The sequence below is a fragment of the Lissotriton helveticus genome, chromosome 3_1 (assembly GCF_964261635.1).
Source record: "Lissotriton helveticus chromosome 3_1, aLisHel1.1, whole genome shotgun sequence".
In the NCBI taxonomy this organism is placed as follows: Eukaryota; Metazoa; Chordata; class Amphibia; order Caudata; family Salamandridae; genus Lissotriton; species Lissotriton helveticus.
This window is the reverse complement of record NC_136061.1, coordinates 25,042,427-25,059,660: the sequence shown is the minus strand read 5'-3', so window position 1 is coordinate 25,059,660 and position 17,234 is coordinate 25,042,427. Positions and strand designations below refer to the sequence as shown.

The 17,234-nt window shown below is 49.8% G+C and overlaps 1 protein-coding gene across 1 annotated transcript; it reads right to left on the bottom strand.

Annotated features, from left to right (window-relative positions):
• Nucleotides 1-2,856: 2,856 nt before the first annotated feature.
• OBSL1 (obscurin like cytoskeletal adaptor 1) lies at nucleotides 2,857-15,798 on the bottom strand. The gene is made up of 2 exons (XM_078680337.1): nucleotides 15,684-15,798; nucleotides 2,857-4,030 (listed from the first exon to the last, which is right to left on the bottom strand). The coding sequence occupies exon 2, from the start codon at nucleotides 4,024-4,026 to the stop codon at nucleotides 2,857-2,859; it is 1,170 nt and encodes a 389-aa protein (XP_078536463.1). The 5' UTR covers nucleotides 4,027-4,030; nucleotides 15,684-15,798.
• Between the last annotated feature and the right edge of the window lie 1,436 nt (nucleotides 15,799-17,234).

Here is a 17,234-nt window from a genome sequence, read left to right as displayed (position 1 = left end):
AAGAACATTTTGGAAGGAGACACCGTCCCTTCTTATACACAGAAATGCCTTTGAAGTACTTTGAAGCTTTCGTGCAAGGGGCCCTGAGTACTGGAATGTTTCTGGTTTACGTCTCCCTGACAGCTTCAGGGCCAGAGGTGACAGTGGGCCGCCAGGATGGAGAGCCAGCAGGGTGGGCGACAGGCACAGCCCGGCACCACCAGATGCTCTTTCCTCCCATCCCTGACAGCAGAGGGGCCTTTCATCTACCCCCTCCTCCGGGGCCTTGCAGACCCTGCAGACCCTGTTCTACTCAAACCAGACAGTCCATCTACCAACAGGCCCAGGCATGCCTGGGCCAGGCCCATCAGCCAATCACGTGCTAGCAGACTCACTACACAATTATGCCAACTTCTAAAAGTGGCGCTTCTGGACTAGATACAGCCATGCCGCATAAACCATTCTGCAGCATTCATTCTCACGAGTTCATACATATCAAACTCGCCCCTGCACTCCCCACGCATCAGGAATCTACCATGGGCATACATATTTCCCATTCATTCCTATGGGAGGGCAGGTCACTCACCATCCATACACAGAAAGCACACGCACTTTACACTGTACCACAGTGAAAAAAGTGCGCAGAGGCCTACAATCACCAATCCAGGTTCCAAAAACAGGCTAGGAAAAAGCAAAAAGTCACGGGGTAAACCTGCCCAAAGGACCGGGTCCAACAACACCCATTCAGTGTCATGCGACGACTCCGGCACCCACATCCCCCGCTCCGCATATGTGTCCTTTAATTCTATGTCCTGGGCCACCTCTTCTCTTTCTACACCTCTGCCCCAGTGACAATAACTCCTTCTGTGAGTGGATCACGTTTGCTGATGGTGCAAACTCTTGTTCCCTCCTCTTTCCATCCATGTCAAACTGTGAACAGCCACTTGCCTCGCTGCCACTCTTCACGCGGCAGCAATACGCTGCTCTATGCATCAGCCGGACTCACCTGCTTTCTATAAGGCACAGACTCCTAATAACAAACACGCTTCATATATTCCCCGCTTACTGTGTCCCTCTGCTCCCCCAGGGATGAAACATTGTCGGTCACGTAGACAGTGCACGTGTGTCTGTTGCTATTTAACCCCTAAGGGCCCTATTTATGTAGGGGCTGTGCTGCTTTTGTTCCACACAATGTGGTGCATGCTCGATGCAACCCCAAAAGGCGATTTATCAAGTCATCTGAGGCCTCTTTTCATGGCCCTGAGTGGCTTGAGAAATCAGGAGTGACGCAACGCAGGGCACATCGATGTGATGCATTACTCTGCCCTCATAAAGCATTCCACGGGAACAGGGGCAGCTCTAGGCTCATGGCGGCCCTGGGCAGGGAGCGCAGGTAGGGGGCCTCGGAAGAGGGGGTCCGGGCGGGGTGGAGCCCCCCGGAACTCAGGAAGGTACCAGCGGGCCAACAGTGGGTAGGGAAAAAAAGAAGGCAATCTGGAACCAGGAGGAAGCAGGCGCGGAGGTCAGTGAAGAGGGGGGGGTCAGGGTGTTTGGAAGTGGAACAGAGCCGGAGGCCGCCAAATCCCTGCCAGGGGCCGCCACAAATACGTAACCATCCTCAGAGGATTATTATATTAAGGATATATATTGGCGTGGCGGCCCTGTGCAGGTGCACAGCTTGCACATGCCTAAGGCCGCCCCTAATGGGAACACCCAATCAACACCCATGGATTCGAGGCATTCCAGATTTACTATTACTGGCAGACCTGCGAATGCAGCAAGCTGCTAAATATCTTTATTTCTCCTCGTTACTTCCTCTTTTCATGTGTGCCCCTATAGGTGCCCCTTTCTGCACAAAAAGAATCCTGCATGCAACGCAGGCATCCTTGTACCATGGTGCAAGGGTGCCTGCGTTGGCGCCAGGCAGCCCATTTTGCACCTGTGCTTGAAAAAGGCAGGAATGGGCCGTAATGTGATAATACGATGCATTCTTGCCCTCACCCTGTAACACAGCTCAGCAAGATGAGTTGCTGCGCTGGGTAATTGTTTCATAAATACGACCCTTAATGTTTTGTGACTTAGCGATGTTATGGGAGAGTGAGTAACTTTACACATAAGGCATGGACCTGCCCAATTATTGCAATAGAGAGCATACATACAATGTCTATAATTCTGGGAAGAACAGAACTATTGATTTCCACGTAAAATTACCCTACATGTGGAGGAGGTTGGTGGCGAGAAGTGAGAACGGACCCTCTATGGAAAAGGTCGGTGCAGATAGGTAATTATAGATTTGCTATTCCTAACTCCACATCTGCGTACCTTGAAGAGATATATTGTCAAGGCACATTAATGTAGTTAAGTCTAGTAAAACTTTGCTTACTCATAGAAACTTACCATCACAATATTTTTGTCCTCAATATTCTTGACACAATATTCTGTCCACACAATATATTTTTCTTTAATATTTTGCTTAAACACTACATTATGATCTCACAAGCAGCCTCATCCCACCTCCTACATACCCTGTGATTTTACCCCTCATATGCAGTCTGATACTCACATGCAGCATTATCCTCTTACGTACAGCATCATCTCACCTCTCACATGCAGCCTCATCCCACCTCTCACATGCAGCCTCATCCCACCTCTCACATGCAGTATTATCCTCTCCCATGCAGCACTATCCTCTTACGTACAGCAACATCTCACCTCTCACATGCGGCATTATCCTCTCACATGCAGCATTATCTTCTCACATGCAGCCTCATCCCACCTCTTACATACCCTGTGATCTTACCCCTCATATACAGTCTGATCCTCACATGCAGCCTCATCCCACCTCTCACATGCAGTATTATCCTCTCCCATGCAGCACTATCCTCTTACGTACAGCATTGTCTCACCTCTCACATGCAGCCTCATCCTCCCTCCTACAAAGTGCCCGATCCTACCTCTGACGTGTAGCTGCACGGCGCTCAGCGTCTGCCCAGCGGTGTTCGAGGCGCTGCACACGTACAGCCCCGCGTCCTGTTGCTTGCAGTATAGCACCTTGAGGATGAAGTAACCTTCTCGGTCCTCGTACACCAGGTGCCTCCGGCCCACCGTCAGCACCCGGCCATCTTTCCTCCAGATAATCTCCGGTTTGGGCTTGCCCGTCACGTAGCAGCGGAACTTGGCATGCTTGCCCTCGCTGACGGCGAAGGCCTTGGCTTTGGGGCAGGCAAGGGCCACCTGGCCGTTCTGGTGTAGGGTCCGGGGCTCGGGCTCGGAGTCCATCCAGTGCCGGTGGCGTCCGCGCTGCCTCCGGTCATTGCGCTGCTCTGGCCCCAGGGGAAAGCTGTTCTTGGGGAAGGCTGGGTGGGGCCCATCTTTCTGGGCCCCCCGGTCCACCAGCAGCATGGCTGCGGCCAGGCTCTCCCCGGAGGAGTTGCGTGCCCGGCAGACGTACACGCCCTCATCGGGCACACGGGCACTGTGGATCTTCAGGTAATGCCACCCTTCCAGCTCGCTGCCCACGGCGAAGTGGGCACTCTCAAAGATGTCCGACAGCTTCTTGCCATCCTTCTCCCAGTGCAGTGTAGGGCTGGGCTGACCCCACACCTTGCAGGCGAAGGCCACGTTGTCCCCTTTGGTGACTTTGAGGGACACTGGTTTGATGAGGAACAGCGGCCTCTTATCCGCTTCCACATTAAGTACCTCCTCACCCCCCTCCACGTTCAAAGCCGCCGCTGCATAGGTCTCGCCCACACCATTGCGGGCTTTGCAGATGTACTGCCCGCTGTCCTCCAGGGTCACAGCAGAGATGATGAGGTGGTAAGCCGTGCCATCCTCCAGCACCCGGTACCGACCGGACGGCTGGATGGGGCACTTGTCCTTCTCCCAGATCACAGAGGGGCGAGGGTCTCCAGCAATCTGGCATCTGAGGGTGGCATCCTCGCCGCTTCTTGCCGTGAACGTGCGAGGGTATGAGAGGAACCGCGGGGCCCCCCCAAAGGTCTCCATCTGGACCTGGTGGTAAGGGTGGCACACAGCGAGAGTCGTCATTAACCTGAAAGAGAGAGAGAGAGGGAGTGAATTAGGTCACACAAGAGGATGAGAGTGTAGGAGAGAAAGATCATGAGACATCAAGAGAACACATGGGAGTGGTGAACACAGAGCGGGGAAGAAAAGGGGAGTGACAGTGATTGCACACGTGTGAGCAATGACAAATGGGTGAGGCCCCCTTGTCCAACCAACCCTCATGAAACCACCAGTAATATTGAAACCAACAGCCTCTTTATCCTGCGAACAAGACACCAGCCGCCCAACAGGTGGTATCTAGCAAAGCATTGGTCAACAGCCAGCCACCTTGGTCAGTTCACCATTAACAAAGTTAAAGCACACACTATCCATCAAAGCAACATGCCACCACCCATAAAATCTATCCACAAAAACGCATTAAATCATGAAGAAGCCAACGGCCTCATTATCTGGTCAATTAATGAGAAATCACGAGCCCAGCTGATCCAATAGACAACAGGGGAAACCGACCGGCTTGTGCAATCAGTGACTAGCCGCTGGACATACACAGGTGACCATCATAAAGCAAGCCATCATACGACTGTCCGTCCATCTCACCCGGATTAAATCTCTCGCCTGCCATATTCAGCTCCCTGTCAAGCTTTATAATGGCATCTATCAAAGGTCACTTTACATCTTAAGGCCCGATTCACAAAAGTAATCTGAGACAAAATCCTAACTTTAGCACTTTCGGTATTCACAAAAGGCATTTAGTAGTAGTTAAGTTAGGAAACCTCGGCCCAATTCACAGAACTAATCTGAGATAAAATCCTAAAGATACTACTTTTGGTATTCACAAAAGGCATTTAGTAGTAGTAAAGTTAGGATTCCTAACTTTACTACAACTAAACTGAGACAAAATCCTAACTTTACAACTTTCGGAATTTACAAAAGGCATTTAGTAGTAGTAAAGTTAGGATTCCTAATTTTACTACTACTGAATGCTTTTGGGAACACCGAAAGTCTTAAAGTTAGGATTTTGTCTCAGATTACTTTTGTCAATCGGGCCCTTAGCGGCTATTTAGACAGCTGACACATAAATATAATGAGAAAGTCCTGAAAGAGTAATTTCAGAGCAATTGAATCTAATGCTTAGGGGTTGGTATCAACTAAATCTAACCCCCAAAAATCAATTTAAAACACATTGAGGATCCAAACACATACATACCTACAAAGGTGTACTCTGCACCAGGTAATAATAAATATAGACAGTTTATTTGAACACTCAGTGTTTTCAATAATAAAAAATAAGAAATGGCGATGAACTATCAGGAAAACAGGATCAATAGAGTAGCACACACTAACACAGGCCACATAGTAATCTTCACAGAGTCCACTAATGCGTACGTGCCTTGATTAGTGCATAGACCACTAGTCAGAGATTGCTTCTAACATTGTCTTCATTATCCTATGAGGAAAGCGCTGTGTGCTAACATTAAGGCTGACCTGGGATGGTTGTCAACGTTTCGGCCTCTTAAATTATCAACCAATGAGGCCTTCTTCAGGACTCAGGGTACAGACACAAAAAGACCTCCCAAAGTATTTGATTGCTTTCTTTGGTATCCGGTGTTTGTTCCCTGCTGCTCTTATTTATCGATTTAGTTCATTTCTATTAGATTTTCATCTCTCGAATAGGATTCTTGCATCTAAATAAATTGATTAAATAGTCTTGATCTGAAGGGTCAACCATTTTTGTATCTAGATGCTGATTCCTAAGGTCATTTATTTTGTATTTTTTAAAATAACGATTGATCAATAAACTGTCCACCTGTGTTATGACCGGACACAGGGTTGATTTTCTTGGGTTGGATTCGACTGATACCAATTCCACAACAATTGATTCAATTTCCCTAAATGTACTCCATCATGAGTTCCTCACTATAATTATATGTACATACATAGTCAATCTCCTGGGGGAATATTGGGCTGCCCTGTTTTGTCATTAATTTGTTTAAACATTTAACATCACATCCTCTTCAGCCTGCCCTAAAACCCGCAAGTTATAAAAGGCCCTTGAAGTTCAAACAACTGCAAACTGCTGGACAAATAAAACACAGGATCATTTATCGATTATTTTCTCACTGACCTTCTGACGTTTGTTTTCGACCTCACACCAAAATGCTCCAAAAACACACAGTTCTCCCTTCCACAAGCCTCACAGTTGCCCACCGCCTGGTCCTCTCTCTCTGAGACCTCTGGGGTTCAGCGCCTGCTGTACTCCTGGCTCTAGCGCCGCGGTGTGGAGGTCAGTATAGTGCTATATTTTGTTGCAAAGTACTGTCGGGCATCCAGGAATGCAGTGCTGCAATGTTGCTGAACTATATGGGGGTGTAGTGCTGTCCTTTGTTGGATACGGGTAGGGGGCGTTCGGGGTGCACAACTGCATTTTGTGGCGCATTCAGGGATGTATAACTTGTTGAGGTGTTTGGGGCGTGCAGGCTTCTAGTGCTGAATTTAATTGGGTGAGCGTAGGGGGCTTCCAAGAGTATTTTGTTGCCGAGGTGGTTTGAGACGTCCATAGATGTAGTGATGTCTTTTGTTTTTTTCCACATAGGGGCGCCCAGAATTAATGTGCTAGGCAGGGGCGGCTCTAGGCTCATGGCGGCCCTGGGCAGGGCGCACAGTTAGGGGGCCCCGAAAGAGAGGTCCGGGCGGGGCGGAGCGCGGAGGCCAGTGAAGAGGGGGGGTGGTGTCAGGGTGTTTGGAAGTGGAACAGAGCCGGAGGCCGCCAAATCCCTACCAAGGGTCGCCACGCAAATATGTATCCATCCTCAGAGGATTATTATATTAAATATCTATATTGGCGGGATGGCCCCTGGGGTTTGGTGGCCCTGTGCAGGTGCACAGCTTGCACATGCCTAAGGCAGCCCCTGTGCTAGGTTTAGTTGCTGTGGGATTTTGGGGGCTCCTCTAGGGTGCAGTTGTAGGGGGGAGGAGCTTGAGAGTGCATCAGGCGTGGGCGGTTGGTCGCTGAGGTGTATTCAGGGTAAGAGAGAGGGTGTCTGCAGAGTTTTGGGACATGGGAACGGACATTCCATGGCGTTTGGTTTTGCCAGGTGAAGGGGGGTCCTGAGTTCTGTTACCAGCCAGCAGCACTCGCCTTCTTACAGCAAGAAATCACAAGCAGAAAAAGGCACAGCACCAAGCCACAGAGCTCACAACCCCGCAACCCATGTTGCTGCATTGGACATGTCTGAAGACAGAACAAACGATTCCTCTTACACCGGGGCAGAGCAGAGGTGTACGAGGACTTGGAAAATGTTGTGAAAGCCGGACCCAGCGCACCTACCAGACGCTAAAAGACGCCATAACAGCGCACATACCAGACGGTAAAAGACGCCATACCAGCGCACTTTGAACCGTTCATACATCCACACTACAAATGCTACTAGCTGCATCAGGCGTGCCAGAACCCAGATGAACAGGTAGACATATTCTATGCCCTTATAAGAGAGCTGGCCATCACAGGCACCCTACCAGACGCAGAGGATGAAATCAGGGTGCAATTCATTCAAGGTTAGGCGTCAGCAAAACTCCAAGAACAAATCCTGCAGGTTGCCAACATGCCTATGGACAAAGAACAATAGATGGACAGAATGTTGAACAATGTCAAACATTCACCCCAGTACAGAGATCTGGGCCTAAATCCATCGTTTTTTGCTCCCCATGCCATTCCAGTTTAAACCCAGCCATATGCAAATCAGTCTTGACCCTGTGCCTCATGGGAACAGTCCAGCCCGAACTGCAAAGCCAGGTCTTCCCTGGACTGGAAACAAGCTTCCGAGGACCGGTTTCGGGCTTTCAGCCCTCATCAGCCTGGCTAGCTTGATTCCAGTGGCATGGAGAGCACGGGAACCACGTCTCGGCATACCCGTCTCAGCATATGGATGTACAGGATGGAGAGAATACTGAAAGGGGAGATGACAGAGCTGGCCCCTTGCGCCAATTCGTCGCCAGTTATGTAAAGAAGCACTCTGAGGCAGAGGTGAGTACAAACATCTTTATTCTGTCATCCACTCTCCATAACTTTAAAGCTAGCCAACATTCTAAAACGAGCTCTGAAGGAACGTTCCAAGGGAAAGAAGGAAGGAGGGGGGGGTGGAAAGTACCAAAGAGGGAGAGAGGAAGGGGAGGAAGATTACAACACCGTCCCACTCTGGGTGACAAATTCCTACAAAACAATTGATGGACAGAATGTTGAACAATGTCAAACATTCACCCCAGTACAGAGATCTGGTCTAAATCCATAATTTTTTCCCTCCCCATACCGGTCCAGTTTAAGCCCAGCCATATGCAAATCAGTCTTGACCCTATTCCCCATGGGAACAGTCCAGCCCGAACTGCCAGGCCAGGTTCAGCATTCCGTCCATCATGGGTTCCTTTTGAATATGCCTATGCGCAACATTCTCGTCCTAGGATACTCACAGGAATTGTCGAAGGCCAGAGCCTCCCATATGGAAGCTGCCTTAGAATCCCCATCAAAACAGAGCTTGTCAATCTAGTCAGCAAAGGACCCGTTAAAAAAAAAAAAAGAAGCCGCCAAACCCAAAGCAGCCAGCCAATGCTGTGGGTGTCCATTGCCGCACCGCACCCTGTGGAAAACAAAACCACTTTGCGATGGTCTGTTGCTCCACCCCACCACGGGACAAACCACGACAGAAAAGGGTACACGCAGTCAAGACCGCTTCCAAACACCCTGAGGACAGCAGCATGGATGGTGACGAATGCAGTGAAGCCATCCATGTTATACAGGCAGTGGCGACCAGACAGCATACCCATGGGGAACCTCCAAAAGTGCTGAGTACGACAGCAGAGGCAAGTAATTACTGCCCTTATTGACACAGGTGCATCTATTAACCTCATGACTAAAGAGCAGACGGGGCACACTACCCATCCTAAGACAGACAAAAGTCAAAGTGTTTGCATTCAGCAACCATACCCATCTACAACTAGCGTCTGCCTTTCATGCGGATATCAGCTGTGGATCCACCTACATGAGAGCTAAATTCTATGTCTACGGAGAAGAATCAGGGTTTTTGGTTTCTCCTTGGATGCCAGATGGTTTAAGACCTCCACCTTTTCAAATTCGCTTTTCTCATCCATGCCACGGAGGTAGAGGCATTAGTGCAAGAATTTGCTCCCCTACTCGTCGGTGCTTGAAAGGATGGCCGCTCCAGCTCAACATCAAGGCCCTAGAGCCAATCTCACTCCGCCACCTGAGTGGCATTCCATTTACACCACAAAGTCGAACAAGACCTAAAAATCTTCGAGGACGCTGGCATTATTGAGAAAGTCACTAAACCCATCCTGTGGGTCTCCCCCATAGTAGAAGCCAAAAAAAACAAGCATCCGGAAGCAGTGAGAATCTGCACAGATATGAGACCAAATCACACTATAAAGAGGTAGGGCCACCTATCACTGACAGTGAACAACATCATCGGAGTGCTGGCAGGATAAAATGGTTCTCAAAGTTGGATTTATGGTCAGTATACTATCAAATACCACTACACCCTGACTCTTGCCATATCACCAACTTCTCCACCCATGTGGGACTGCGTGGTTAGAAAAGATTTAATTTTGGCTCATCAAGTGACATTGAGGTCTTCTAGAATATCATCAGGGAAGTACTCATTGTCCTCCCATGTTTGCTAAAAGTCAAATGAAATTCTAGTCCATGTGCTGACCATAGCCAGCCAAATTACCCACCTACAGGCTGTGTGCAACCGGCTAAAGGATCATGGACTAACCTTACTCTGAGAGACATGTGAGCTCCTCAGACAGAACATTAGGTTCTACAGATACCTGTTTCCAACTCACAGAGTTGTGCCAGACCCAGAAAAGGTGAAAGACATCGAGGAAACTCCAGCATCCATGTCTGTCACAAGAGTTTGGAGTTTTCTTGGAATGGTCACATACTGTGCCCGGTTCATTCAGAACCTGGTGGACCTTACAGCCTCCCTGTGGGAGCTCACTAAAGGATGCACTCCTTAGGTGAGGGGAGGAGACCAAGAGGGGGCCTCCAAAAATACAAAATAGCGATCTCTGCCAATACAATGCTCGCCTATTTCGATCCTCAGCGAGAATCTGAACTCGAAGTGGATGTCAGTCGCACTGAGCTAAGGGCCATGTTGTTCCAACAACAAAGCTGACCAGAGCCCTCACACCCAATGAACAAAGGTTCTTGCAGATAGAAAAGGAGGTCATCGCAGTACATGGGGGTGGGCATCACTTTTATATGTACCTGTACCCATTCACGGTTCACAACGATCACAAGCCATTATTCCGGCTTCTCTTCCTCCAAGCCACAGCCTAAAATAGAGAAATGGATACTACAGCCCCAGGAGTCCAACTTCATAATTGAATATCGATCTGCGTCCCGCAACCCCGATGACTTCCTTTCATGACACGCACGATCTGCCAGCTCAGCAGAAGTGGAAAAGGCTGAGGACATAAAAGAGTACATTAGACTTGTACTGGACCGGGCCTGCCACTCCCCACTCCCCATCTCTATCAGTGATGTGGTAACGGCCACCACTCAAGATGACTGCCTCCAACCAGCCATCAAGGCAGTCCAGACCAACAACTGGAAGCCTCAAACAGATCGCCTGGCCCATCGCATCGAGGAAGCAAGGCTAACTTTGCAGTCTCTCCATAAACCACAAACTAATGCAGAAGCAGACATCCACCGCAGAAGGTTGCCTCTTGTGAGGAAGAGGATGGTCCTCCCTAGAAGCCTCCAACAGTGACCAGTGCAGCTAGCACATGCATCACATCAGGGAATGGTGAAAACAAAGACCTGACTCTGGAGTAAGGTCTGGATGAACTGTTAGAGAAATAATACAAGAAGTCCAGTGTGTGGCATTGGCTTGATACACACACACCAAACAGAATACAAGAAGTCCAGTGTGTGGCATTGACTTGACACACACCAAACAGAATACAAGAAGTCCAGTGTATGGCATTGACTTGACACACACCAAACAGAATACAAGAAGTCCAGTGTGTGGCATTTGTTTGACACACACACACCAAACAGAATACAAGAAGCCCAGTGTGTGGCATTGGCTTGACCCACACACACCAAACAGAATACAAGAAGCCCAGTGTGTGGCAGTGACTTGATACACACACACCAAACAGAATACAAGAAGTCCACTGTGTGGCATTGACTTGATACACACACACCAAACAGAATACAAGAAGTCCAGTGTGTGGCATTGACTTGATACACACACACCAAACAGAATACAAGAAGTCCAGTGTGTGGCTTCATTGGCTTGACACACACCAAACAGAATACAAGAAGTCCAGTGTGTGGCATTGACTTGATACACACACACCAAACAGAATACAAGAAGTCCAGTGTGTGGCATTGGCTTGACACACACACCACACAGAATACAAGAAGTCCAGTGTGTGGCAGTGGCTTGATACACACCAAACAGAATACAAGAAGTCCAGTGTGTGGCTTCATTGGCTTGACACACACCAAACAGAATACAAGAAGTCCAGTGTGTGGCATTGACTTGATACACACACACCAAACAGAATACAAGAAGTCTAGTGTGTGGCTTCATTGGCTTGACACACACCAAACAGAATACAAGAAGTCCAGTGTGTGGCAGTGGCTTGATACACACGCACACACACCAAACAGAATACAAGAAGTCCAGTGTGTGGCAGTGGCTTGATACACACGCACACACACAAAACAGAATACAAGAAGTCCAGTGTGTGGCTTCATTGGCTTGACACACAACAAACAGAATACAAGAAGTCCAGTGTGTGGCTTCATTGGCTGACACACACCAAACAGAATACAAGAAGTCCAGTGTGTGGCATTGACTTGATACACACACACCAAACAGAATACAAGAAGTCCAGTGTGTGGCAGTGGCTTGATACACACACACCAAACAGAATACAAGAAGTCCAGTGTGTGGCATTGGCTTGACACACACACCACACAGAATACAAGAAGTCCAGTGTGTGGCAGTGGCTTGATACACACACACACACACCAAACAGAATACAAGAAGTCCAGTGTGTGGCTTCATTGGCTTGACACACAACAAACAGAATACAAGAAGTCCAGTGTGTGGCATTGGCTTGACCCACACACACCAAACAGAATACAAGGAGTCCAGTGTGTGGCATTGACTTGATACACACACACCAAACAGAATACAAGAAGTCCAGTGTGTGGCATTGACTTGATACACACACACCAAACAGAATACAAGAAGTTCAGTGTGTGCCATTGGCTTGACACACACACACCAAACAGAATACAAGAAGTCCAGTGTGTGGCAGTGGCTTGATACACACACACACACCAAACAGAATTCAAGAAGTCCAGTGTGTGGCTTCATTGGCTTGATACACACCAAACAGAATACAAGAAGTCCAGTGTGTGGCTTCATTGGCTTGACACACACCAAACAGAATACAAGAAGTCCAGTGTGTGGCATTGGCTTGACCCACACACACCAAACAGAATACAAGAAGTCCACTGTGTGGCATTGGCTTGATACACACACCACACCAAACAGAATACAAGAAGTCCAGTGTGTGGCATTGGCTTGACACACAGCAAACAGAATACAAGAAGTCCAGTGTGTGGCATTGGCTTGACCCACACACACCAAACAGAATACAAGAAGTCCAGTGTGTGGCTTCATTGGCTTGACACACAACAAACAGAATACAAGAAGTCCAGTGTGTGGCATTGGCTTGACACACACACGCCAAACAGAATACAAGAAGTCCAGTGTGTGGCTTCATTGGCTTGACACACAACAAACAGAATACAAGAAGTCCAGTGTGTGGCATTGGCTTGACCCACACACACCAAGCAGAATACAAGAAGTCCAGTGTGTGGCATTGGCTTGACACACACACCACACAGAATACAAGAAGTCCAGTGTGTGGCATTGGCTTGACACACACACCACACAGAATACAAGAAGTCCAGTGTGTGGCTTCATTGGCTTGACACACACCAAACAGAATACAAGAAGTCCAGTGTGTGGCATTGACTTGATACACACACACCAAACAGAATACAAGAAGTCCAGTGTGTGGCATTGTCTTGACACACACACCACACAGAATACAAGAAGTCCAGTGTGTGGCAGTGGCTTGATACACACACACACACCAAACAGTATACAAGAAGTCCAGTGTGTGGCTTCATTGGCTTGACACACACACCACACAGAATACAAGAAGTCCAGTGTGTGGCAGTGGCTTGATACACACACACACCAAACAGAATTCAAGAAGTCCAGTGTGTGGCTTCATTGGCTTGACACACAACAAACAGAATACAAGAAGTCCAGTGTGTGGCATTGGCTTAACCCACACACACCAAACAGAATACAAGAAGTCCACTGTGTGGCATTGGCTTGATACACACACACACACCAAACAGAATACAAGAAGTCCAGTGTGCGGCATTGGCTTGACACACAACAAACAGAATACAAGAAGTGCAGTGTGTGGCATTGGCTTGACCCACACACACCAAACAGTATACAAGAAGTCCAGTGTGTGGCTTCATTGGCTTGACACACACACCACACAGAATACAAGAAGTCCAGTGTGTGGCAGTGGCTTGATACACACACACACCAAACAGAATTCAAGAAGTCCAGTGTGTGGCTTCATTGGCTTGACACACAACAAACAGAATACAAGAAGTCCAGTGTGTGGCATTGGCTTGACCCACACACACCAAACAGAATACAAGAAGTCCACTGTGTGGCATTGGCTTGATACACACACACACACCAAACAGAATACAAGAAGTCCAGTGTGCGGCATTGGCTTGACACACAACAAACAGAATACAAGAAGTCCAGTGTGTGGCATTGGCTTGACCCACACACACCAAACAGAATACAAGAAGTCCAGTGTTTGGCTTCATTGGCTTGACACACAACAAACAGAATACAAGAAGTCCAGTGTGTGGCATTGGCCTGACCCACACACACCAAGCAGAATACAAGATGTCCACTGTGTGGCTTCATTGGCTTGACACACAACAAACAGAATACAAGAAGTCCAGTGTGTGGCATTGGCTTGATACACAACAAACAGAATACAAGAAGTCCACTGTGTGGCTTCATTGGCTTGACACACAGCAAACAGAATACAAGAAGTCCAGTGTGTGGCATTGGCTTGATACACAACAAACAGAATACAAGAAGTCCAGTGTGTGGCATTGGCTTGACCCACACACACCAAACAGAATACAGGAAGTCCAGTGTGTGGCATTGGCTTGACACGCAACAAACAGAATACAAGAAGTCCAGTGTGTGGCATTGGCTTGACCCACACACACCAAACAGAATACAAGAAGTCCAGTGTGTGGCTTCATTGGCTTGACACACAACAAACAGAATACAAGAAGTCCAGTGTGTGGCATTGGCTTGACACACACACACGCCAAACAGAATACAAGAAGTCCAGTGTGTGGCTTCATTGGCTTGACACACACCAAACAGAATACAAGAAGTCCAGTGTGTGGCATTGGCTTGACACACACCAAACAGAATAAAAGAAGCCCAGTGTGTGGCATTGGCTTGATACACACACACCAAACAGAATACAAGAAGCCCAGTGTGTGGCATTGGCTTGACACACACCAAACAGAATACAAGAAGCCCAGTGTGTGGCAGTGACTTGATACACACACACCAAAAAGAATACAAGAAGTCCAGTGTGTGGCATTGGCTTAACACACACCAAACAGAATACAAGAAGCCCAGTGTGTGGCAGTGGCTTGATACACACACACCAAACAGAATACAAGAAGTCCAGTGTGTGGCATTGGCTTAACACACACCAAACATAATACAAGAAGCCCAGTGTGTGGCATTGGCTTGATACACGCACACCAAACAGAATACAAGAAGCCCAGTGTGTGGCAGTGGCTTGACACACACACACCAAACAGAATACAAGAAGCCCAGTGTGTGGCAGTGGCTTGATACACGCACACCAAACAGAATACAAGAAGCCCAGTGTGTGGCTTCATTGGCTTGACACACAACAAACAGAATACAAGAAGCCCAGTGTGTGGCTTCATTGGCTTGATACACAACAAACAGAATACAAAAAGTCCAGTGTGTGGCATTGGCTTGACACACACACACCAAACAGAATACAAGAAGCCCAGTGTGTGGCATTGGCTTGACACACACCAAACAGAATACAAAGAGGCTACAATCTGCCACAGGTGTACCCCAGACACATAAAAGAGAATATACACACACACACACACGCAGACACACACGCAGACGTAGGTACGCGCACAGGTACACACACACAGGTACAAACACACGGAAGCATAGGTAGACACATGCACACGGATAGACAGGTAGACACACAGTTACAGACACACTCACAGGTACAGACACACAGGTACACACATACACACACAGACACAAACGCAGACACAGGTACGCACACAGACACACAGGTAGACACATGCACACAGACACACAGGTACACACACAGTTACATAGACACACAGACAGGTACAGACACACGGACACACAGGTACACAGACACACAGACACACGCACGATGCTGCGATCACAGACCTCAACCCTCGGTGGGAGCGGGAGGCCTCCTACCTCCGCCCGTGCCCTGCGATGCCCGCTCCAGCCCGGGGGCAGTGCCAGCCTCCAGGGATCCTTGTGCCCGGCCCCTCGGTGCCCGGTCCGGTCCGGTCCTCTCTCCCCGGCGGACCCTGCTTCCGGCTCTGGCCACGAGGGCTGCTCCGGGGGCCGCGGCCCCCCCTCACCTCACCCTGGGGAGGAATCTTGGCTAATTTTAGGTGTGAGCGGACATGTGGACAGCTGGACATGCCCCCGCTGGCAGGGAGCCCGCCAGGGCGACGGCAGCCCCCGCAGCCTGCCAGCCAGGGGCACGGCCCGGGGTAACCTGGCACTGACACCCCTACACACACCCCTACAGACAGACACCACTACAGACAGGCACAACTCAGACACCAGCGGCTGCCAGTCATAGGCTCGGCCCGGGGTAACCTGGCACTGCCCGCCGTACAGACAGACACCCCCACAGGCACAGACACCCCCACAGACACAGACACCCCGCCAGGCACAGACACCCTTGCAGGCGCAGACACCACTACAGACACCACCGGCTGCCAGTCAGGGGCACCTCCTGGTGTAACCTGGCACTGCCCGCCCTACAGACAGACACCCCTGCAGAAAGACGCCCCTGCAGGCGCAGCTCACCCCCACAGGATCACTCATCGGAACAGGCCCAGATGAGACCTCGCCTGTGCTCCCCCTGGCATGGGCTGTGCTCGCCCTTCAACCTCACCGATGACCCTGCTTTCAATACTTCAAATCACCTCATGTTTCAGCGGCGATCGTTTAACTCACTGGGCCCTTCTTACAACATTTCACGCAAGTATTCCTCTGCTCTCAGAACAGTAACATCACTCTTAACACAAACACGAGCTCAGCAACAAATAACGCATCAGAGGCTGCGTTCTCCACGGGGCGTCCATCTAATGACATGCTGGGACAGGCCAAGTGACGTCACGCAGTCTCTGACACACATTGGCACCCAGTCTTGGCCCTCTGACCTCTGGGCCCCGTCAGCTAGCTTACCGTTTGCTGCTGAAGGGCCCGGACGGGCACCGATCAGAAGCCTCGAAGCTAAAGATGCTGCTAGAAGCCCGGCTGACTCTCAGCCCTGCCCTCTGACCCCACAAGGACCAGCGGGGCCCTCCGGGGCCCCAAGCCTCGAAGCGAAATATGCTGCTAGAAGCCCGGCTGACTCTCTGCCCCTGACCCCTGACCCCACAAGGACCAGCGGGGCCCTCCGGGGCCCCAGGCCTCGAAGCTAAAGATGCTGCTAGAACCCGGCGGGCTCTCTGCCCCTGCCCTCTGACCCCACAAGGCCCAGCTGGGCCCTCCGGGGCCCCAGACCCCATGGCCCATCAGCAGCGGGTGCTGCCTACCTCGGATCCCAGCTCCGGATTGGGATGAGGGCCTTGGGCCGGTCCCTCAGGGGCCCTTGTGGGCCGGTGCCTCGGGGCCCTTCTGCCTCTCCCCCGCCTGCCACTGTAACGTGGACCAGCCAGCACCATGGGCAGGCATGCTGGGGGAGGGGAGGTGGGGTGGTGGCTTGCAGGAATGTCACTAGGCCAG

Excerpts from the sequence above, each read along its gene's own strand:
- OBSL1 (XM_078680337.1), bottom strand. The coding sequence starts at position 4,026 with ATGACGACTCTCGCTGTGTGCCACCCTTACCACCAGGTCCAGATGGAG.